Below are 23,268 nucleotides of genomic sequence, written 5' to 3'. Positions count from 1 at the left end.
CTTAACATGACTTAAAAGAATTACTGGCTGGGCACGTTGGTTCACACCTATAATCCCAGCACTTTGGGAGGCCAAGATGGGAGGATGGTTTGAGGCCAGGAGTTCGAGACTAGTCTAGGAAATATGGCAAGACCTTATTTCTGTTGGAAAAAAAAAAAATAGTGGGGCATGGTGGCATGCACCTGTACTCCCAGCTACTCAGGAAGCTGAGGTGGGAGGATCCTTTGAGCCCAGGAACTCAAGGCTGCAGTGAGATGACTGTACCACTGTACTCCAGCCTGGGCAACAGACCAAGACCCTGTGTCAAAAAAATTTTTAAGAATTATTAAAATAATGTTTTTAAAAAAGATAGCATTTCTTAGAAACTAGATAAAATTAGACTTTTACTGATAGTAGAGCAAAGATGCTTTCCTGTACAAGAACTGCTCAACCAGGTAATTTGTTCCTTTCATCATTAACCTAGTTACACATATGCCATACTTACAACAACGGATACTGGAAAGACATTTGGGTTCTAGGGTCAGAGAGGCCTGAAACAGAGTCCAATTCACTGTTTTACTAATTCTTGGCCAAGTTATTTAACTTTGCTTTACGCTTCTTATGGAAAAAAAGATAGCTAGTATGATCAAACTCATAGAATTGTGATACATATGACAATGCTTGCTTAGCACATAGCAATCCTATTCCAGTTTACCACATGCTTTAATTTGATACTTAATGACGATTCTTGGCTATCGCTTTTTTCCTCATGTGTGAAACTAATCACCATGGTATATTTAAGCCTGGGATGGAAATTCTAATCCCCACATCCATACTTAAGTGAACAATAACAGACATGTACCAGACCTTTAAAAACGTGGACACTCAGGAATTCTACTTCTAGGAATTTACTGGAAGGATCAAAAATTTAGTCACAAAGATAGTTATTGCAACACTGTTTATAAAGTATTATAAACAACTTGAATGTCTAACAGGGTATGGATTAAATTACCATGATTATACAGACACTGCAACTGATAGTATAGAAATACGTATGTTTTACATAGAAAAAGGTTACTAAACATAGGCTGGGTGCAGTGGTTCACACCTGTAATCCCAGCACTTTGGGAGGCCGAGGCGGATGGATCACCTGAAGTCAGGAGTTCGACACCAGCCTGGACAACATGGTGAAAACCCGTCTCTACTAAAAATACAAAAATTAACTGGGTGTGGTGGTGGGTGCCTGTAATTTCAGCTACTTGGGAGGCTGAGGCAGGAGAATTGCTTGAACCCAGGAGGCGGAAGTTGCAGTCAGCTGAAAACACGCCACTGCACTCTAGCCTGGGCAACAAGAGCAAGACCACGTCTTAAAAAAAAAAAAAAAAGAAAGAAAAAGGTTACTAAACATAAAGTATATACTTCTCCTTCCCTTTGAAAACACACAGAAAACCATCTGGAGGAATTACAATTTTTAATTTCATCTTTTAATGTGCCAGTATTTTTTATAATGAGCATATGTAATAATTTTTCAATAAGAAAATGTTCAGAAAAAGTATTTTGTCTCTTCAGTTTATGCATAATTTCTCTCTCCCTCTTCAACAGGAGATGAGAGGCTAGTATAACCACTCCAACTTTACAGAAGGTGAATCTGAATAAATAGGTTAAATTAACTTGTCTTTTGTCCCTTAATTACAGGCCAAAACTTGGTTCTTTTTCATTAAACTGTCCTTCTTGGTTTATACAGGATCCTCTCAACTGTAAGCAATCAAGTATGCTAATGAAAGAAATGTAAAAAGTATGAACGCTGAAAACAACTAAATTGAACATTTCTTTCCTCTTCTCACAGGATCATTTTATAATGTATTCGCATCTTAGAAATATGTCACATTACCTTGATGTAAGCAATTGGAATATGAAAAACATTTTATTTGCAAAGGTAACATTTTATATATGTGTGTTATTAAATACTGTGGTGTATTAGAAAAGTTAAAGGTTATCTAATAGTTACAATGCTTTTTGCATGATCGGTGTTGAATTGATGGATAAATGTCCCGAGGTCTAGAAGGGCTATGTTTTTCCTCAACATCTGGACCCACAAAGTAATACATAGTGTAAGAGGACTAGACTACTATGAAGGGCTTTTGTTCAGAAACAACAAAAAAATACACTTTTGAAGTAAATGACAGTGCCCAGCCATGGAGAGAAGACTTGCTGATGCAAGCTAAGTGAGAAACATCCTTTCACTTTAAGAACTTTCTAGTTTAGATTAGGCTCATTAAATCTAGATATTACTATTGGCTTTCTAGCTCACAAATCAGAAATATCACATTACTTCTCAGCCACACAGAACCAGCCAATATGCCTAAGTACAGTAACAAAGAGACTTTTAGAAGACTCTAGAAGCCCACTTTTAAAAGAACTCTCCAAGTCTGGCCGGCCAGGCTCTTTAAAGAGTCACAGGTTCACTCACTACTAAAGAGATTTCTCAGCCTGGAAATGTAGATCGATGTTTCTTACTGTTCTGGTTTCTGATCTTTTGGGATATGGCTTTAAGGACTAAAAGAATGTCCACACTACCTCTCAGTTTTTTCTCTATAGACTGAGAGTCACTGAAGCCAAAGATTGCTCCCATTTTTAACCCCTACTCTGCTGAAGGTGGAGAGTGAAATTTCCGGTCCTTTTCTGGCGAAAGCCAGTATTTGTTGTGGCTTAATATAAAACCTTGCAGAGACGAATTCATCGACTTCACAGTTACTGTTTTGGCCTCCCATTGCGCATAAAAGCCAGAAAAAGATGTAAAAAGTAGAAGAGTTCAAACAGTATTGAGGATTACCCTATCTATGCCCATATATTGGAAATATAAACGTCCAAAACGTTTAAAATTTCAATATCAGAAATGTGTACATCTAAGAAAAAAGGTATAAAACCTTCTAGAATCTTCTTTGAAAGAAATCAAAGACAGACTGCTTCAAGTGAGTTACTCTTCAATATCTCTTTGCCATATTTTAAAGCTGTCCACAGAATAGTAAATGAGGTATTTAAAGACCATTTGGACACTGACTTTGTTTTAGTATAGCTTAGGTATTGTATTTTGGACCATTCAGAACGGTCAAATTAAGATGCCATATTACCTTCCCGTAAAAAGTAATACAAGTTTCATACAGTTGATTTCCTCATAAAATTACCAGTAACAGCAGCCTATAAGCAGCTAGTTTTTCATATTACAGAATTACTTCATTATATTCCTTGCCAACAAACTTCCCAGGCCAGAGAAACAACGGAACATGTGGAAACATGTTTCCATGACATAACGCCGCTCCTAAGCCTTTCATCAAGCGTTCATAATAGAATCACTCCACAGTCATGTTTATACGGGACAGCTGCCCCCGACTCCAACAATTCACTTTGCAGAAACACGCTTTTGGTCCGACCCAACCCCACCGCATTCCAGCAACTGACGTAGTTACCAATGCAAGAGGCCAGTGACTCCCATCCCCAGGCTCTCCCTATCAATGCTCTCCCTATCAATACACCATTGACCTGGTCCTGGAAACCGGCTCTATTACCTCCAGTTCTCAAGGGCACTGGGTTTTGTAAAACCCCACAAGCTTCACTCCTCGCCCTTAAAAAAAAAAAAAAAAAAAAAAAAAAAGGCTTTCGGGGCCAGACGAACCTGCAATTCATCTCTGACGTGTGCAGCCGAAGCTGACTTTTTACTTTTCTGAGAAAAAGCTGTCACCCAGAGGGACGGGGAAAGCAGGGAGGGCAGGATTAAGAACTCTACTCAGCTAGTGCGGGGCTGCTTGCCCGCGGCTGATAATCCCACACAAACCTCGTTAGAGGCAACCGGAGACCTTTCTGGATGTTCCGGACGCCAGGGGCTGTCCCACAGCAACCTCTTTCTCGCAAGCAAAAGAGGCGTTGGGGGACAGCGGCACGAGGAGGCAGGGGACGTGCGTGCGTGGCTACAGAAAAGAGAGCTGCGCAAACTAGTGCGGTCCCTCGTCCTTGAAAGAAAAGAAGCTCTGCGGGGCAAGGAAGTCCGACCGCCACCCGGCGGTCTCTAGGGACTGCGGTTGACTAGCTGCACCTGTCATCTCGGGGTTCGGCACACATTAGGGGAAAATCCGAGGAAGCCAGCAGACAGGACAAACGTTAAGGGCGGGAGAGAAAAACGTTTCTTAGGGTCGAGGTGATACTCAGCAGAGGCACTTACGGGGTACACCTGTCGCTGTACTCATTGGCGATGGTCTCGATGCCGCCACTCCTCGCTACAGCGATGTAGCAGTTGAGAAAGCCGAGGTCAATGCCAACCACAGACATCCCGCCGCGTGATGGTCCGGATGCTGGTGGTGAAGCCTTCGGTACGGGAACCGCGTCCTCTTCTGGGCTATTGCTGCTGGGATTGCGACTCCTACGAGAAGCAAACGAGAGGGGACCCCAAGTCGCAAAGCAGAAAATCTAGGACAGGGAGTCGGAAACCCGCGGAAGGAGCAGATGCCGTCCCCGCCGAAGCCTGCGTCGCGTCCCGCCGCCTGGGTCTCTCCCTACTGCGGATCGGCCGCCTCCAACCGGCGGTTACTGGGACCTGCGCCTGCGCGCTCGGCCGCCCGGGAGGCGCGCGAGCCTCCGCTCCGCGCCCGAGCCCGCTCCCGGCCCGGACTTCGGCCGCTTCCGTCAGCACTCGGGCAACGGCTGCCCAAGGAGCTGCGGGTTCGAGAAAGATCTGGAAAATGGAGGCTGCTGAGCCATCCGGGGGCGGGAGAAGCGGGAAGGCGGGGGCGGGGAGGATCGGGGAAAGGAGGAGAGGAAGCAGAGTTGGTTCGCTCGCCCTCGCGCGGCAGCAGGACGTCGGGCGGTCGGGCTAGGTGAGAGGCAGGCGACCGGCCGGCTCGGGGCTTTGCAAATGTGTTTTGAGGCACATTTTTGGGTGGTTTTGGCAACTGGAGGCGTGCTTGTCAAGGCGGCAGGAAGCTGCCCTGACTGGCGGGCGCCGCCCCCTCACCCCCTGCTCTCAGAAGGGCTCGCCCCTAGGCCTCGCCTCCCCGAGGGGCCCGTGTGCCGGCCTGCGCACTCCCCTTGTGGCTCGAGGCCTGCCGCGCCCGGCTCTGTGAGGTGGCGCGCATTGTGCGGTGCCCGCTGCTCCGCCCTGCCCAGCCCCGGGGGAGCTGCTGATCTTGTGCGAAAGCGGGATGAGCACATTTTAGGCTTTTTTTCTTTTTTCCTCAGCAGGATTTGAAATACCAAAAGTCAAACTTCTGTCAAGATATAAGATTATACTGACAACTTTCCCTCCACGTACCTTTCCTCACACCGTTGTAAAAGATGCTGGCCCCGCTGCTGACCCTTGTCTCTGGAAACCAGTTTTACAGGAAAGTGACCTTAAGTGTGCCACTCACACCAGCCAAGTCTGCTTAAGCCTCCAGCCACTGCCCTGTGGTCCTCAAAAAAGAGCCCAGTGTGGTCCAGCGCCCTCCCTCTTCGTTTGATCGGCATGTGTTGCCTGTTTGTAATTAACCAAGTTTTATGTTACACTTACGAAATTTGGCTGCCCTGTTGCTTTTCGTTCACTTTTACATGTGTGTCCTGCTCCTTCTCTCCCAGTCCTTGGTCTGTTCCCCGTTCCTCCCCGTCCTCTTCATCTGATCTCTGTTCCTTCTCATCCAATTCCTTGTGTGTTTTCCTGTTCCATTTTGGTTGCCATCTTGAAAATAGGCGTGTTGTTTTTTGTTTGTTTTGTTTGCCAGATTCTTTAGTACTCTGATTATCCCTAGTTGTCCACTTCTTTAAAGAACTCAGATTTTTTGCTATTAATAATGTTGCTACAGTAGCAGCAGCAGCAAGGATGGCTATAGTTCCTGCTGCTGTTAGAATGAACGTGAAATCCATTTTCAAGGGCAATACTGAGGCAACTGGATTGTACAGTATTGCTTGGGCTTTGGTCTCTACATTGAAGAAGTCAATCAGGCCTCCCTTCCCTTCATGAGCACTCAGGGACGTGGAGCGCCTGGGCGAAGCTGCGCTCTGAGACACCGCAGAACTCGGCGTCCTAGTGGGCAGCGCGTGAACAGAACAGAGATTGGGCGCTGCCCTGCGACTGAACCCTGGGCCCCGGTCCTACTGGGCGCCCGTGGCTTCCACACCAGTTCTCCTCCCGCACCTCTTCTGACATCGCCGTTTTGGGGCCACCTCTGTCTAGATTTATTCCAGAAATATCCTGAAATGCTCCTAGTACAATTAATTTATCTAATTCCATTAGTTTATTCATGTTGTCTAGAATTTTTTTTTCCCTATTAAAAATACCACTTAAAATATCAAAGTAAAAAGAAAGTTGAGGCCAGGAGCAAAGTGGTGTTATCATCACGTTCCTTACAATTACTGGCAGGATGTGGTTAAAACCATGACGGGCTTTGGGGTCACACAGATTTGGGTTGTAGTACCAGGCTTGCCTAACTTACTATCTGTAGAACCTTTGGCAAGTTACTTAACGCTCCAAGTCACAGGTTCAGTCTGTTAAAATGAAGACAAATATGCCTAATGGGCTGCTTTTATGATTAAATCATGTAAGCACTGCATCAGCCCCTGGCACCAAACAGTCAATAAATGCTAGCTATGCTTAGCTGCTGTTACAATGTAAGAAGGATCCTGATTTATGTACATTGGTCATGTATCCAGCAACCTTGCTGTCTTCTCTTACACTAGTATTTGCAGAATTTCTTGGATTTTCTGTGTATAGAACAATATGGCCTGGGAAATAATGTATTTCTTCATTTTTATTTCTTCTGTTTCTTATTGTTTTGTCTGGATTATGTTCCTTAAGTGCTCCAGTAAAATTTTGAAAATAAACAGTAGTGGTAAGCATCCTTGTCTTGTCCCTAACATTAAATACTTTTGTGTTTATGATGTAAGAAAGTTAACACAATTATCTTCTATTCCTACTTTGCTAAGAGATTTTCTCATAAAATCCACTTACACGCCTGTAAGTGGATACTGAAACTTAACAAATGTTAACCATCATCTAATAACCTGTGTGTTGCTCTTTAATTTGTTAATGCAATGAATAACGTTACTAGAGTTTTCTAACATTCTTGTATCCCTGGGATAAACCAGAAAGGCCATAGTGGTTCTGATTGTTTTGGTCTGTGATTATTTTATGTAGGATATTTACATCTATATTCATAAATGAAACTGGCCTTTAATTTTTCTTTCTTTACTGTTTTTATTGGAGTCAAGATTATCGCCTCATAGAAGAAGCCAAAGGGGTTGCCTCTTTTTTGTTCCCTTCTGATAGTTTTGGTAAGAAAAGCCTGTAAACCGGCTGGGAGCAGTGGCTCACGCCTATAATTCCAGCACTTTGGGGGCCTAGGCAGGCGGATCACCTGAAAGTCGGAGTTTGAGACCAGCCTGACCAACATGGCGAAACCCCGTCTCTGCTAAAAATACAAAATTAGCTGGGTGTGGTGGCACATGCCTGTAATTCCAGCTACACAGGAGGCTGAGGCAGGAGAATTGCTTGAACCTCGGAGGTGGAGGTTGCGGTGAGCTGAGATTGCGCCATTGCACTCCAGCCTGGGCTACAAAAAAAAAAAAAAAAAGCCTGTAAACCATCTTAGCCTAGTGTTAATGAGGTTTATGATGAATGATTAAATTTCTTTAGTGGTTATGGTCTATGTTTTCTATTATTCTTGAATCATTATTGGTTATTTATATTTTTATTACAAATTTACCATTTCGTCTAGGTTATCAAGTTTGTTGGCACAAAGTTGATTATTCACTTAAAAAATTTCTTCAGTAGTTATATGTACATCTTTTTCATTCTTAATATTGTTTATTTTAATCTCTTCCTTTTCTTGGTTCCTGTCAGTATGGTTTGTTAAAAGAACCAGCTTTTGGTTTTCTTACCCGCCTTAATTGTCTTTGTTTTCTGTTCCATGTGCTCTGTTTCACTCTCTATTTTTGTTTATTCTTTTTCTAGTTCATTAATTTTCATTTTCTTGTTTTCTAATACATACACTTGAATCCATAAATTTACTTCTACATACCATTTTAGCTATACTCCTACCTGAATTTTCAAAGAATTGAAGTTGGAGAGTAGGCAACGGGGCTAAAAATGAAACAGGTCAATGGTCACTGGTCTTGTTGTCTAAGGTGTTATCCCAGTTCGTTGTCTCACGACCGAAGGAGTGTGGATGCAAAGGGTGAGATGGGAGCGAAAGTTTAATATGCAAAAGAAGAAAGCTCTGCACAGTGGAGAGGGGAGCCCTAGTGGGTTGCTGTTTTTACAGTTGAATTCAAAAGCTTTTATAAGAAACTCCTCTTATCTCTGTAGCTATTTGAGTAATTTCTCTTATTAGTAAAGCTGTCTGTGCAACTCCCCTTATCTTATGTAGTTGTGGGTATGTCTCTAGGCACGCACAAAGTGCCACTTCTCTTGTTTCTATAACTGGGCTTAATTTAGGTAAGCCCTCCTTCTCCCTGTGCAAGTTCCCATGGAGCCCACCGTGTACATGCCCGAAAAGGTGAGGACACTTTTTCCTGGGAGCCTGCCAATCACACAAAGAACAAAAGGCTTCTGTGCTGGACCCTGCCTGCTTATCTGTGCAGGTGCAGCCTGAGTTTTCCCTAGGCTGCTCTATTTTTGCCTATAGGTGTGATTTTGTAGGCAGGCTGCTTCTCTGAGGACTAGCCTTAGCTGTGTACCTAACATTAACATTAGAGAAATGTCTTAGGTGCTGATGGGTTTGTTAATTATTGCACCCCAGAATTAAGTAGACTTATCTAGTCACAGTAATACTAATGTTTCATTGGGGTCTTCTCCTATAAACATATCAAAGGACAAGAGAAAAGAATATGTGTAGGCTCCCAAGAAAAGTGAGAAAGAGGCTAAATTATTCTGAAATTCAAGATAAGTCACTCCTCTCACCAAAAAGTATGTATTTTTCCTTTCACAGGCAGTGTTTATCTAGGTCTACTAACATGTTTACCGATTTCTTTACTTTGTTGCTGCTTGCATTCAACTTGACTTCCTCTTGAGTTCGGTTTCCTTTCAGCAAAGGCAGGGGTCCCCAGTCCCCAAGCAGCCAACTGGTCAGTGACCTGTTATGAACTGGGCATGGGCACACGGCAGGTGAGCAGAGGGCAGGCAAGCATGACCACCTCAGCTCTGCCTCCTGTCAGGTGGCATTAGATTCTCATAGGAATGTGAACCCTATTGTGAACTGCGCATGCAAGGGATCTAAATTTCATGCTCCTTACGAGAATCTAGTGCCAGATGATCTGAGGTGGAACAGTTTCATTCCGAACATCTTCCCCCAATTTGCGGAAAAACTGTCTTCCATGAAACTGGTCCCTCATACCGAAAAGTTTGGGGACTGCTAAGCAAAGATTTCTGAATGGTGAACTATTTTGTTTGTTTGAAAATATTGTTATGGAACTGTTTAATTACTTAGCTGACTAGAAATTTTGACAGTATTTTCCAATCTTTTGTCATCCATTATTGAGTATAATGTTCCTTTTTAAATAATCAATTTGTCTTTTCTTTGACACTTTGCAATTTTATTATGTCTTTAACTGTAGATTTTTTATTCACTCAGAGTTTTTTGTTAACCTGAAGACAAATGGGTTCTTGAGATTCTGGAAAAGTATCAGGCATTATTCTTTTGTTGTCTCTCATACCCTTTTTCAGTTTCTTCTGGATCTCTTATTAGAATATGTAAAACATATTCAAACCACTATGACCTTTAGACTCTCCTTTGTCATGTTTTTAATTTCAAACACTGTACTTACAATTTCTAGATGTTTTTTCAAACTTGCCTGTCCTTTCATACTGTACTATTTTTATTAAAAAATGAATCTATTTAAAAACTCTCTTAATCATTTTAAACATTCTATAGTTTCTTTTAGAGTGTTTCATCACATTTTTAGTTCTTGGGGTGCTAATTCTGTTTGTCATGTCTACCACCTTTGCCACACAATGCTTTCTCAGATGACTCATCAGTTCATCTTCATTGAAGGCTAGTTTTTCTGTAGGATTTTTCGTGGCCTACGTTGTAGAAGTGTTTCAGAGAGGTTTTGTATTTGTTTTTGCCAATGCCCCGAGGGCTTCACTGCTCCTATAACAGTTTTAATGGTTTGGCTTGGAGTTCCTGTAGTATATAGTTTAAATATACATATGTGTTCCATACTTGGTTGTGGCACAAGCTTGTGGGGTTTTGATTTCTCACAGGTGGCTTTTTAATTTTTAAAATTGTTAACCCCCAAACCAGAGACATCACAGGTGGGTTCTTCTTTCCCTATTCACTGTTGGGGTAGTTGGCAATTCTTTTCCATTATGATTTGTTGCCTATTTTTCTAGCGTCTCTTCTTAAATAAAACACTCTTTTTAAGATTGTAGCTTTTTTTTCTTTAAACAGTCTTGCTCTGTGGCCAAAGCTGTAGATCAGTGGCATGATCTTGGCTCACTGCAGCATCAGCCCCCTGGGCTCAAGTGATCCTCCCACCTCACTCTCCTGAGTAGCTGGGACTACAGGCATGTGCCAGCATACTTAGGGCTAATATATATATACACACACATATACATATTTTATATATATATATTTTTTTCAGAGACAGGGGTCTTGGTATGTTGCCCAGGCTGGTCTTGAATTCCTGGCCTCAAACCAGCCACCTGCCTCGCATCCCGTGCCTGGACCCAAGTTTGTAGCTTCATTGGACAGTTTGTGTGGTTGGTAGGCATGGTATGTTTCAGTTTCAACCGCCTACTCTAGCAGGTCCCCAATTCCTTAACTCCTATCTACACATGTGGGTGTCAAAATCACCCTTAGTGTCTATTTGTTTTTGAAATCTGTGGGCTGCTACAATGTTAGCTCCCAGTTACCCTCCTGTCCTTGAGTATCTTATTTCTGACATCTCTTGATATGCTAGTTCCCTATTTAAAACAATACAAAACAAAACCAAATCTTTTTGGATATATTTTATCCAGCATGTTCTTGGTGGGGGAGGGGCATCTGTGTCAGCACAATCTACCATATATAAAGTGAGAAAAGAGCAAAGGACTGGCCCCTGGAGAATACTAACATTTAAGAAGTGGTGGAAGAAAAGAAGCCCTTCTGAATCTACATTTCGATCTATCAGCTAATGAGGAATTAAGGTATCAATTTCTTACTTGTGTAGCATAATGTTTATATATGAACAAAGGAACTGTTTCAGAAAATTTAATGTGAGGGTGCCAAAGTTCTAAGTTTTACTAGAAAGCATGACTCTAAAGTAGGAATATAAAATAGCAAAAATCTCTTCAGGGGCTTTTGGCCTCTTACTACCCAGACAATGTATTATTTTCATTCCCCCCTCCACTTTCTCTAGCATAATGAGAAAACAATGTAAAATTCATCAAAATAAATGTAGTTTCAGTAAGTATAAATGACTATCAACTTAAAAGGTCATCTTGTTTTATGGAGGGTGTATTTTAATAAATTAAGAGAATGAAGCTCTGAGTATGGAATTTTAGGTATTATTTGGGGAGATAGTTTTAGGGCAGGAAATTAAAAATCCTATCTAATAAGACACTGTAAAAGATGCAGTACTCCAGCTCTCTTCTACAGAAAAAAAAAAGATGCAGCACTAGTCATTTAAGATAAAAACTGTACATATTTTAAATATATTTTTATTCATTTTCCAATGTTGATTTTAAAAAATAATTTCCTTATATAATCACGTTATGATTTTGCTCATTATAAACTCTCTCTCAATAACAGTTTAATGTAGTTTATACAGTTTTAGCTCTGTCCAGGCTACTAAGTAATATTTTTACTTTTTGTTCTAACTATACATCTTTTAGGCTTCAAAGAATAGCAATTTGTCTAGCAATTTAGCGATTAAATTCCTCTTTGCCCTCTATCCATGCCAATTCAGGGTTTCGAGCCTTTTTTCCTCTATGCATGCCTCTGTACAAATTGAAAACTTTGATATTATCTTACTCTTTATATGGGAAACTATTCCTCATATTTGGTTATTTTAACCATCTTTCTTTGAACCATTTGATAGTGTAGAAGGAAAGGAAACTATTTTCTATTTTGTTCCTATAACTCCGTTATGTTGACCACTGCAAGAAATGATGTTTAGAGTTTGATGTTTTTCTTTTTTTTTTTTTTTTTTTTTTTTTGAGACGGAGTCTCGCTCTGTCGCCCAGGCTGGAGTGCAGTGGCGCTATCTCGGCTCACTGCAAGCTCCGCCTCCCGGGTTTACGCCATTCTCCTGCCTCAGCCTCCCGAGTAGCTGGGACTACAGGCGCCCGCCACCTCGCCCGGCTAATTTTTTTTATTTTTAGTAGAGACGGGGTTTCATTGTGTTAGCCAGGATGGTCTCGATCTCCTGACCTCGTGATCCGCCCGTCTCGGCCTCCCAAAGTGCTGGGATTACAGGCTTGAGCCACCGCGCCCGGCCATGATGTTTTTCCTCTTAAGTGATAACACCAATATATTTAAAAGTGTGGTCTGTATTATTGTCCTTGAAATACACTGTCCCTGTGCACGATGAAGTTCACCCACCCCATTTTGCCCATTCACAGCCTCACAAAATCTGTCTATAGTTTATCCCCACTAGCTTAACATCCCTTTACTCATTAGAACATAAAAAACTTGGGGATTTCAAACATACTGTATTCTACAACAGCTCTGAAAAACAAGACAAACTCCTGTACAAAACCTTGGAATGCTGTTTATATCTATCCATTGAGAAATACCTTTCTCTTTAGTTAAGCCAGTTCTGACAAAAATTTTGCTATACCCTGCTTACTAATAAAGTCAGAGTCAGGGAAAGAAAGATTTTAACAGTTTTAAACTTCCTTTATTGTCAACAAAATATACAAACTAATTTTCAAGAGGATATTTTTTGTTCTAAGATATATTCACACTAGCAAGATTTTATTTTAAAGATAAACATTAGCAGATAAGCCATTTTTATTTTCCAGTTTCAGTTTTATAATGTCACTAAAGTCATTATCAAATTTTAAATGATCACATCTATAATCAAAGGCTGATACTATAAATATTGTACACAGTAATAACAGCTGTCTTAGAAGAGATATAGAACAAAGCTTATTTGTGCCTAGAGATATGATGACATCTATTGATAAGCTTTTAAGAAATATGTCATACCATATGACTTTAAAAGATGGGAAAACAGGTATACTAAATGAATAGCAATTTAAAAGAAGATACTTTCATTTCTTAGATTTCAGCATTATACGTTTTAATTTTTAATCATAAAAACAATTTTAAACTAACAAAATATACTACCTATAATAAATGAAATACCACACTAAAATGTGTTTGAGTCTAAGTGGGAAGAAAATCCACATTTATCTGATTTTTAGTATTTAAATCCTTGAAAAAATATATGCTTTATTGCAGAACTAACACTTTAACAAAATACAGACAATAACAACACACTATCAAAATGTATGCAAATGGCAGCTATGTAATTTGTATGTTAAACAAGTTAAATCCATGTATTTTTTAATTTACTCTCCCAATTACCTACCACCAATATCGATATGAAAGAATTCTTTAATTTTATCATATAATACCAACACCAAAGCACCCCCTGTACCACGAAGAACATTGGAAAAAGCGCCACGAAAAAAGGAATTGATTCCCTCATGTTGGTATATCTTCACAAAGCAGTCTAAGGTTCCTTTATATTGCCGTTTAGCCTCACCACTCTATATAAAGAAAGACAAAGGGTTTTCCATTATCTGAATATCTTTTATCTTAAGATAGTCTTCTATTAGCACTAAGGATAGATAAGATAAATACTGTGTTGAGTAGCACTGTGTTAATAGGCATATATGACGACTGTCCCTAGTGGTTAGAGAACATTCATACTTTTCAGGCACACTTGAAAACTGACCATACATTAGGTGTAACAAATGTCAAAGGATGTCATCACATAGACCACGATTTATCCTCTCACTACACTGCAATCAACTGAGAAATCAATAGCAAAATAGAAAAATGCCATATGGGCTACGCATGGTGGCTCATGCCTGTAATCTCAGCACTTTGGGAGGCCGAGGCAGGAAGATCACTTGAGCCCAAGAGTTTGAGACCACCCTGGGCAATATGGGGGCAAAATGCCATCTCAACAAAAAATACAAAAAGTTAGCTGGGTGTGCTGGCACATGCCTGTGGTCCCAGCTACCCGGGAGGCTGAAGTGGGAGGATCACCTGAGCCTGGGAAGTTAAGGTTGCAGTGAGCCATGATCACATCATTGCACTCTGGCCTGGGCGACAGGGTAAGACCCTGTCTCAAAAAAAAAAAAAAAAAAAAAAAAAGGAGGAACAGAGGAGGAAGAACCCTGTGAAAACACAGGAAGAAGATAGCCATTTATAAGACAAGGAGAGAGGTCTTCAGAGGAAACCAAGTCTGCTGACATGTTGATCTCAGACTTGTAGCCTTCAGAACTGTGAGAAAATAAATTTGTTGTTTAAGCAAAACACTTTTGTGGATGATACCGGCCCTAGCAAACTAATACACACACACACATATATAAGACATCATATTCCCACTTTTTTTTCTCTGTACTATTGTGAGATTAGGTTGCAGACATCATGCCCTTTATCCTTAAACACTCAAGTGCATATTTTCTTTTTTTTTCTTCTTTTTTTTTTTGAGACAGAGTCTCGCTCTGTTGCCTAGCCTGGAGTGCATTGGTGCCATCTCAGCTCACTGCAAGCTCTGCCTCCTGGTTCACACCATTCTCCTGCCTCAGCCTCCAGAGTAGCTGGGACTACAGGCACCTGCCACCATGCCCAGCTAATTTTTTGCATTTTTAATAGAAGACGGGGTTTCACCATGTTAGCCAGGATGGTCTCAATCTCCTGACCTCATGATCCGCCCGCCTCAGCCTCCCAAAGTGTTGGGATTACAGGCATGAGTGCATATTTTCTAAATATTAGGCTCGAGTGCGTATTTTCTAAATATTAGGATATTTTCTTACATATCCAAAGTACAGTTATCAAATTCAGGAAATTTAATACCATTGACCCAATCCATAGTCTACATGCATATTAATTTTCCATTTTAAAAAGTTTCTCAATGTGCTAAATTAGAACTAACTATAGAAAGAGAAGAAACACAGACATAAATGGAATAACTAAGTATTATCCTGAAATGAAGTAACAGATTAGTTTTATCCTGCCAGATTGCTTACTGGTCCTTCCAGGGCCATTCTGTAGTCAATAAAAATGAGGATAATGATAGTAACTACACCTCAGTGTTTTGAGAATTTAATGAGTAAAAAGTATAGAATTCTTAGGACAGTATAAAGCATATAATAAGCACAATATTACTATTCTAGTTTTCTGACCTCATTATTTTCACTTGCCCTCATAAAACTTATGACCTGGCTATACTGAACTACTTCTCAAGCCATATTTCTGTGTACGATTTTCCCCCTATGCTTAGAATGTTCTCTCACTGACTGAAGTAAGCCTACTCACTGAGATTTAGCTCTCTAAGAGACCACGTCTGATCATTTTAAGCGTCTGGGCAACCCTCCTCTATGTATTCCTGGAACCTACACACATTTGTATTTAAACCATTAACTGTTGTCTTCAATATTAGACTATGAATTTGGGTGCAGATTTTGTCTTTTTCTTTCACCAGAGCGTAGCATAGATAAAGCATGCAAATATTTGCTGAATGAATGAATGCAATAAGTACAGGTTGGTATCCCTTATTTGAAATGCTTGGAACTAGAAGTTTTTTGAATTTTTTCAGATTTTGAAATATTTGCTTTGTATACTTACCAGCTGAGCATCTGAAATCCGAAAAGCTCCAATGGGCATTTCCCTTGAGCATCATGTTGGTGCTCAAAACATTTTGAATTGTGGGGTGTTCTGGATTTAGGATTTTCAGATTTGGGATGGTCAACTGGTAATAACAATAGAGATCAAATTCATCAAAAATTTGGTTTAGGGATTTATATTTGGAACATAAACCATTACAAACAAGTTTTTGTCCTTGGAGTCAAAATTATTTACTTTCTTAAAAATATATTACAATAAACAATGAAATATTTCAATGGCTCATGACTAGGCTCATTCTACTTAATATAATATTTCAGTTAAGATAGATATACTCGGCCGGGCACAGTGGCTCAAGCCTGTAATCCCAGCACTTTGGGAGGCCGAGACGGGCGGATCACTAGGTCAGGAGATCAAGACCATACTGGCTAACACGGTGAAACCCCGTCTCTACTAAAAAACACAAAAAACTAGCCGGGCGAGGTGGCGGGTGCCTGTAGTCCCAGCTACTCAGGAGGCTGAGGCAGGAGAATGGCGTAAACCCGGGAGGCGGAGCTTGCAGTGAGCTGAGATCTGGCCACTGCACTCCAGCCTGGGCAACAGAGCCAGACTGTCTCAAAAAAAAAAAAAAAAAAAAAAATAGACAGACATACTCATCCAATTTCTGCCATAACCCTCTACCTTCCAAGCAATATATGCTACAGGAATAGTAGGTATTTCTGTTTTGATGGTAGGTGAGGAAGAAGCTTTGCTGGCTGATGGTTATTTTAGGATAGGAAAGAATATAAGACAGAATACATCATGTATTTATTTTAGCTAAGTAAAACAAATGATCTATGCCTTTCAGCCAAAATTTCTCTTAAATTTGACTATACCCAAATATCAGAGATATTAAAAACTCAACTAAGCTTAGAAACAACAACATAAAATACCTGCATCATCATACGTCTTCTAACTGTGTCAAAGGGATAAGAAAGTATTCCAGAGCATGTAGTCACAACTTGAGCAATGAAAAAGGAGACAAGAAATGGAGTTTTCTTTGGCTTTGGTAATAAACCCTAGAAAAGAAAAATGTACCAAGTAACTATCCAAATTTCTAAAATATCTTAAATTCGTAAGTTAAAGGATAATTTTTATAAATATATGAAAGAGGGTCCAATTATACTTAAAATGCAATAAAAAAGCTGGATTTAATAGTAGCAGATCAACAAAAAGTGGATTGCCACACATGACTATATTTCAAAAGTATATTTCAAAAATATAAAGCATATTTTCCATGATAAGAATTTGTTACTAATGCACATAAAACTAGGGAAGGTAGCAGACATTGACAAGAAAGAAGTTCTTCCATGGCTCTTCCTTGTGGGGTTGAAAAAAAGTGAAAAAAATGCTTGCTTTAATCATCAACACGTATTTGATGAGCAGCTTTAAAACCTTAAGCTAGTGGAAAAACGTTCCTAAATTTCACTACTGCAGGTGATAACAAAGAAAACTAGAGACAGAGTATGCACATAACATTTTTTGTGATTAAATAAATGTATGAGATCCTGTAATTTTCATTAACATAGCAGTCTAAAAAATACACTAAAAACTGATCTGTCCAGATTTCATTACTTCCTTTTGGAAGCATTATAATGTAGGCATCAAGAACATGGTTTTTGCTTGCCTTTAACAAGTAAATTACTTACCATTCCTAGGCTATTTACTTAGCAATTCCTAGGCTATTTATCTTTAAACAAAGGGGGGATTTTATTTTTTTATTATTTATTTTAAACAACTAGAAATATCTTTATTTTCTTGTTTTTTTTTTTTATTTCAATAGGTTTTTGGGGAACAGGTAGTGTTTTGGTTACATGGTTAAGTTCTTTACTGGTGATTTCTGAGATTTAAGATGTAAAGTACTTAAAAAAGATTCCTAGAACTAAGTAATAGCTAAAAATTGGTAGCCATTATTACAATTTTTCTTTTTCCTACCACATGGAAGTGTTCTTAAAATCTGAAATGAAAAGGTAAATTGCAGAACAACCTGGAGAATACAACACAGAATCTAACAGTATCCAGGAGATAACCAAGCTACAGTAGCATTTATTTAATTTGCTTTGCCTACTTCTCAAAATGACAACATTTGATTATTTGCATATAAAAAGTGATAATAGGGTTAATATGAAATCAGAAAAACTGCTAGAAGATGCCTTTCCATATACCAATGATTTGATTATGATGTAAGCTTAATTAGCATGTTTTTCATTTGCAATGTGATGTATAGTGAAAACATCTCAAAAACTTAGATACATGCTTTATAACTAAAGTCAGATCCACACTGCAGTTATAATTTAATTAGGTTATGGCAAAATCATGATTAAGCAGAATTTCATGTCTCTCTTTATTTCATCACTGATTTTTATTTTTATAATTAAAAGTAACATATCTGCTGAAAACATTACTAATTAAATAAATGGAAACCATATATGTAATATGTCCAAGTTAAAGCCCCCAGATTACCTTAACTGTGTCATAAGCTCCAAAATAAGAGGCTCGGTACACAATGATGCCCTGTACTGAAACACCAAACCCTTGGTATAAACCAGCAATTCCATCTGATTTTGCTATTTTCATAATACAGTCACCTAAACCCTTGAATTGTCGCTCTTCAGGACCTAAAATAAAGCCATTTAAAATTTATTAGCAACATTATATATCCAATAAACACTTTAATCAAAATAAACCTTCACAGATCTAAATGGTCTGAAATTCCCACTTACAAATCTAACAAAGAAGGCACAAATCAAAATCCTCCCATTCTTTTACAGATAATCAAGATTTCAAGTAATATCTCAAAAGAAATTATGGAAAATATTAATCTCTCATGAAAACAATTTACTTCAAACAACTTGCCTTAAAGCATTTTATTAAAGTTACCAGAAGTTACTAATTGAAGTTCAGAAAATAATTTGAAATGGGCCAGGTGAGATGGTTCATGCCTGTAATTCCAGCACTTTGGGAGGCCGAGGCGGAAGGACTGCTTGAGGCCAGGAGTTCAAGACCAGCCTGGGCAACATAGTGAGACCCTGCCACTACAAAAAATAAAAAAATGTTAGCCAGGAGGCTGAGTTAGGTGATCACTTGAGACTGGGAGTTGGAGGTTTCACTGAGCTATGATTGTATTCCAGCCTAGGCAACAGAGTAAGACCCTGTCTCTATTAAAACAAAACAAAACAAAACAAACAAACACTTAGAAATGAAAAACTCGACAGGGCACTGTGGCTCACATCTGTAATCCCAGCACTCTGGGAGGCCGAGGTGGGTAGATCATGAGGTCAGGAGTTCAAGACCAGCCTGGCCAAGATGGTGAAACCCTGTCTCAACTAAAAATACAAAAATTAGCCAGGTGTGGTGGTGGGTGCCTGTAATCCCTACCCAGAGGCTGAGGCAGGAGAACTGCTTGAACCTGGGAGGCAGAGGCTGTAGTGAGCTGAGATCATGCCACTGTACTCCAGCCTGGGTGACAGAACGAGACCCTGTCTCAAAAAAAAAAAAAAAAAAAGAAATGAAAAACTCTGGGACTGCTGAAAAGCAAAAAGATAAAGCTAAAAACTTGTAAGGATAGTTTAAGATAGTTAACATTTCACATGAAGGGGTCATATTTTTCTAGTATTTTCTGGTTTTATTTTTCTTTTCCCTTGACCAAGAATTCCTTGACAATATTTTAAAACTATTATACATGTACAATGTAATCTTCTAAAAATAAACTAAATCCTCCTGATTTGAAAGAGAAAATAAAACTATGGGACTTAAAGCAAGATAATATTGATTTATTTTACCTTTATTAATAAAAATAAAATTTCAACTTCCAGTTAAATAGATGAAACTCACATTTTTATTTTTGTTCAAACTGCCACCCCTTCTGAGACATTTTCTGATCACTTATTGAAAATTGGTATCACTCTCTTCTAACTTTTTTCCCTAGCATTTATCATTCAGTGACAATATATTTTAGTCATTTATTCATTTATTATTACTTGTATCCTCCACTAGACTCTTAGGTACACGAGGCGTGAGCTCTATGTCTTATATAGGGGGTGGGGTGTGAATATGTGTGCATATATATACATATACACACTCACACACACCCTGTATCTGCAGGCACCCTGTAATCCACAAGGCACTCAATATTTGTTGAATGAATCTCTGTACCCTGAAGAAACTCTATTACATTAACAATAATGAAATAAAACAGGTTTAAAGCCAGATAGGCCAAGAAGAGAACATGACAGAACAAAATCCACAAAATTTTGCCAGATGGAGAGAATAGGGAGGAGTGGTAACTCACCAAATAGAGCAGAAAAAGCTGAACCTATTTTCTTACAGAGGAAGATATTGTTGGGAAGCAAGCCATTTGATCACAATAACCTCAGAAAGACTTAGAAATCAGAGGAACTAACTACTACTTCCAGGATGAAAGCAAAGGAGCAGGGAGATGCTCAATATCCACAACCTCACCCTGAGCACAAATGACTTACTGTGCTGCCACCCACAGAACTGAACACAAGGTTCCAGATTTAACTGGGCCAGTTGTGCGATCTCTGCAAACACTCAAACACTGCAAAAAGACTCACATAGAGATATTTTACTGTGAAATATAAGATCATCAGGGGATAGAAAGAAACTAAAAAGAAAAAACATATACTAAAGGATCCAGGGTAAGCAAATGGGTATCTTAAGAGCAACATCAGAAACTAGAAGTCAGGGTAATTTTTCATAATTGTGAAGGAAAATAATTTTAAACTCAGACTTTTATATATGTCTTACCCTTTTTGAGAGGGTAAGACAAATACTTTTTTTTTTAGATATGTAAGAGATTATTTTATTTTTTTCACTCTTTCTCAAAAAGTTACCAAATAACATACTCTTCCAAAAAAAAAAAAAAAAAAAGGGTGTAATAACAAAGAAGGGAAGATGTGATATTTAAGTAAGGATAGAGGCAAAGGGACTCCCTAGGATGAGACTTGTGCGTCTATCCTAGAAAGGAGCCATAGCTGAGACAAGACTAACTGCATGGAAAAAAATCTAGGAAGGGGTTTCTAGGAAGAAAAATGGGACTAAGTTATAAGCAGTTTTTAACACTCACTTTTTTGTTACAACAGGCTTTCCCTCCTTCCCTTTTTTAAGGGAAAAGCAGCAAGTAATATACTTTAGGCCCTATGCCTCTACCATTTGGTTGAGAATAAAGTTTGTAGACTTTATCTGGTAACACTATCATAGCACAATTAATGATAATAAATAACACATGGTTCCAAATGCAAAGAAGGGAAAAGTTAGTATTTCTAAAAATCTCATACCTTTTCCAATATCGACACCTAATCGGGTTCGGGCAAAATCTAGAGGATATACTACACATAAGGATGTTGCTCCAGCAGCTCCACCAGAAGCCAGGTTTGCCAAAAACCACCTCCAGAACTGAAACATATTAATTTAAAAGTGATTATTAAACCACAGAATCTAACTGTTTAAGATACCTGGTAAATTCTTGTTTTTATAAATGTTAAAACAACAGATTTATAAGCTACTTTTATAAAGTAAACATCTATAATAATGCATACCATGCTATACAAAATATTTTCTCTTCACAGCCACATAGCCTTTGTTTCATGCAGTCTGGAAGACACAGTTTAGATGCTGACATACTGAAATTCCAGGATATTTTAATGTTCTCCAGCAAAGCAGCCCAAATTAGCAAAATAGGTCGCATAATCAACTCTTTACACTGCATACTCTTTTTTATTAATAGCTACATACATTCTTAATAATAGTGCTTGCTATGATTATAATATCAGGCACATATGGAGGCTTTAGTTGTGCCCTTTTACTGGGAAGGGTACAGTAAGTAGTAGTATGGCAAAAAACTGCAGTTACTTTTTGCACCAACCTAAAATACTTCATAATGCCCCAGCTTCACTTTGTAATTTAAATAGAATTAAATTTGAATAGCTCAAAAATATATATTTAATTATGTTCAAATGACAACATGGAAATTGGCAGACATCAATCATAACGTAGTTGTATGGAATTTAAGTTGGCCTCACTGGTCTACTAGTTCACATGAGCTATTGAAGAAGTATAATTATTTTTTATCTACATTTAAAATGTGCCCTCCCCAGGCTCAGTAAGATGCTTTTCAACATCTAGTGCTTATGGGAGAAGAAAGGAGTATCTGAATTGGAGCTGTTATGAAAAATCCAGGATATGAGGACACTGCAAGCATCAAATACATTAAAGTGAATAATATTCTAGTCATGCTCAATTTCTTGTTTTATTTTCTGGCTTTTATTTCTAACGATAAAGTGTCAGACAGCTTTGCAATTCTCAGTGTTCTCTAGTCCTGGAATGCCCTTCCTTTTTTAAACAAAAAAATAGTTACTGCTTCATGCTCTAATTCAAGTTCCACTTCTCTCATGAAATATCTGATCTCCAACCCATCTATTGAAACTGTGTATGATCATATCTTTTTCCCATAAATACTTCATCTCTGTCAGAGAATTAAAGTTGAATCCCATGACCAATACGTAAAACGTATTAACATGTTATAGACTCTTATTTTTTTTGAGACGGAGTCTTGCTCTGTTGCCCAGGCTGGAGTACAGTGGGGCAATCTTGGCTCACTGCAGAGACTCTTATTTTTTAAATAGCACTTACAACCATTTTCTACTTTCAATTTATAATTATTTGTGTACATTTATACTCCTACAGACTATAAATTTCCTTTTCTTCTTTTTTTTTTTTGAGACAGACTCTTGCTCTGTCACCCAGGCTGGAGTGCAGTGGCGCGATCTCGGCTCACTGCAAGCTCCGCCTCCGGGGTTCACACCATTCTTCTGCCTCAGCCTCCTGAGTAGCTGAGATTACAAGTGCCCGCCACCACACCCGACTAATTTTTTATATATATATTTTTAGTAGAGACGGGGTTTCACCGTGTTAGCCAGGATGGTCTCCATCTCCTGACTTCGTGATCTGCCCACCTAGGCTTCCCAAAGTGCTGGGATAACAGGTGTGAGCCACCACGCCCAGCCCAGACTATAAATTTCTTGAGGTCAGCATTATTTTCCCTTAACAGCTATACTAAGTATGATTCAAATATCATAAAATTCACCTATGTAAAGCATACAATTCAATCGTTACTATATTCACAGAGTTGTGCAACCATCACCACAGTTTAGAATATTTTCATCCCACCAAAAAGAAACCCCAGGCCTGTTACAAGTCACTCCACATCCTCCCTACCTCCCTCAGTCCTAGGCAACCATTAAATTACTTTTTGTCTCTAATTATTTGCTTACTTGGACATTTCATATAAATAGAATCACACAAGACACACTCTTTTGTGACTGGTTTCCTTCATTTAGCATAATGTTTTCAAGGTTCATCCATGTAGCAGTATATATTAATACTTCATTCCTTTTTATTGCCAAATAATATTCTATTTTAG

At 39.0% G+C, this 23,268-nt stretch overlaps 2 protein-coding genes and 1 long non-coding RNA gene across 4 annotated transcripts in view; 1 reads left to right on the top strand and 2 right to left on the bottom strand.

The window, feature by feature from the left end:
• The window catches only part of HSPA4L (heat shock protein family A (Hsp70) member 4 like), a 56,651-nt gene extending 52,120 nt beyond the window's left edge, over nt 1–4,531 (bottom strand). Inside the window, exon 1 of the mRNA XM_002808421.4 lies at nt 4,196–4,531. Coding sequence (XP_002808467.3) covers nt 4,196–4,302 — 107 coding nt within the window. The 5' untranslated portion in view covers nt 4,303–4,531. The remainder of the gene's footprint in view (nt 1–4,195) is intronic.
• Nucleotides 4,532–4,583: 52 nt separating this feature from the next.
• LOC144340838 (uncharacterized) lies at nt 4,584–7,178 on the top strand. The gene is made up of 2 exons (XR_013417291.1): nt 4,584–4,847; nt 5,212–7,178. It is a non-coding gene; the product is annotated as an uncharacterized LOC144340838 (long non-coding RNA).
• Nucleotides 7,179–12,800: 5,622 nt separating this feature from the next.
• Nucleotides 12,801–23,268, bottom strand: part of SLC25A31 (solute carrier family 25 member 31) — a 33,177-nt gene continuing 22,709 nt past the window's right edge. The window contains exons 3-7 of one of the 2 annotated variants that reach the window (XM_015138967.3): nt 21,125–21,242; nt 18,288–18,442; nt 16,718–16,843; nt 15,789–15,912; nt 12,801–13,699 (exon numbers count right to left, since the gene is read on the bottom strand). In XM_015138967.3, coding sequence (XP_014994453.1) covers nt 13,692–13,699; nt 15,789–15,912; nt 16,718–16,843; nt 18,288–18,442; nt 21,125–21,242 — 531 coding nt within the window. In that variant the 3' untranslated portion in view covers nt 12,801–13,691. 2 annotated transcript variants of the gene reach the window in all.

This window comes from Macaca mulatta, chromosome 5, assembly GCF_049350105.2.
Source record: "Macaca mulatta isolate MMU2019108-1 chromosome 5, T2T-MMU8v2.0, whole genome shotgun sequence".
Lineage (NCBI taxonomy): Eukaryota > Metazoa > Chordata > Mammalia > Primates > Cercopithecidae > Macaca > Macaca mulatta.
The sequence above is the reverse complement of the archived record's forward strand: the minus strand, read 5'-3'. Positions and strand labels throughout refer to the sequence as shown.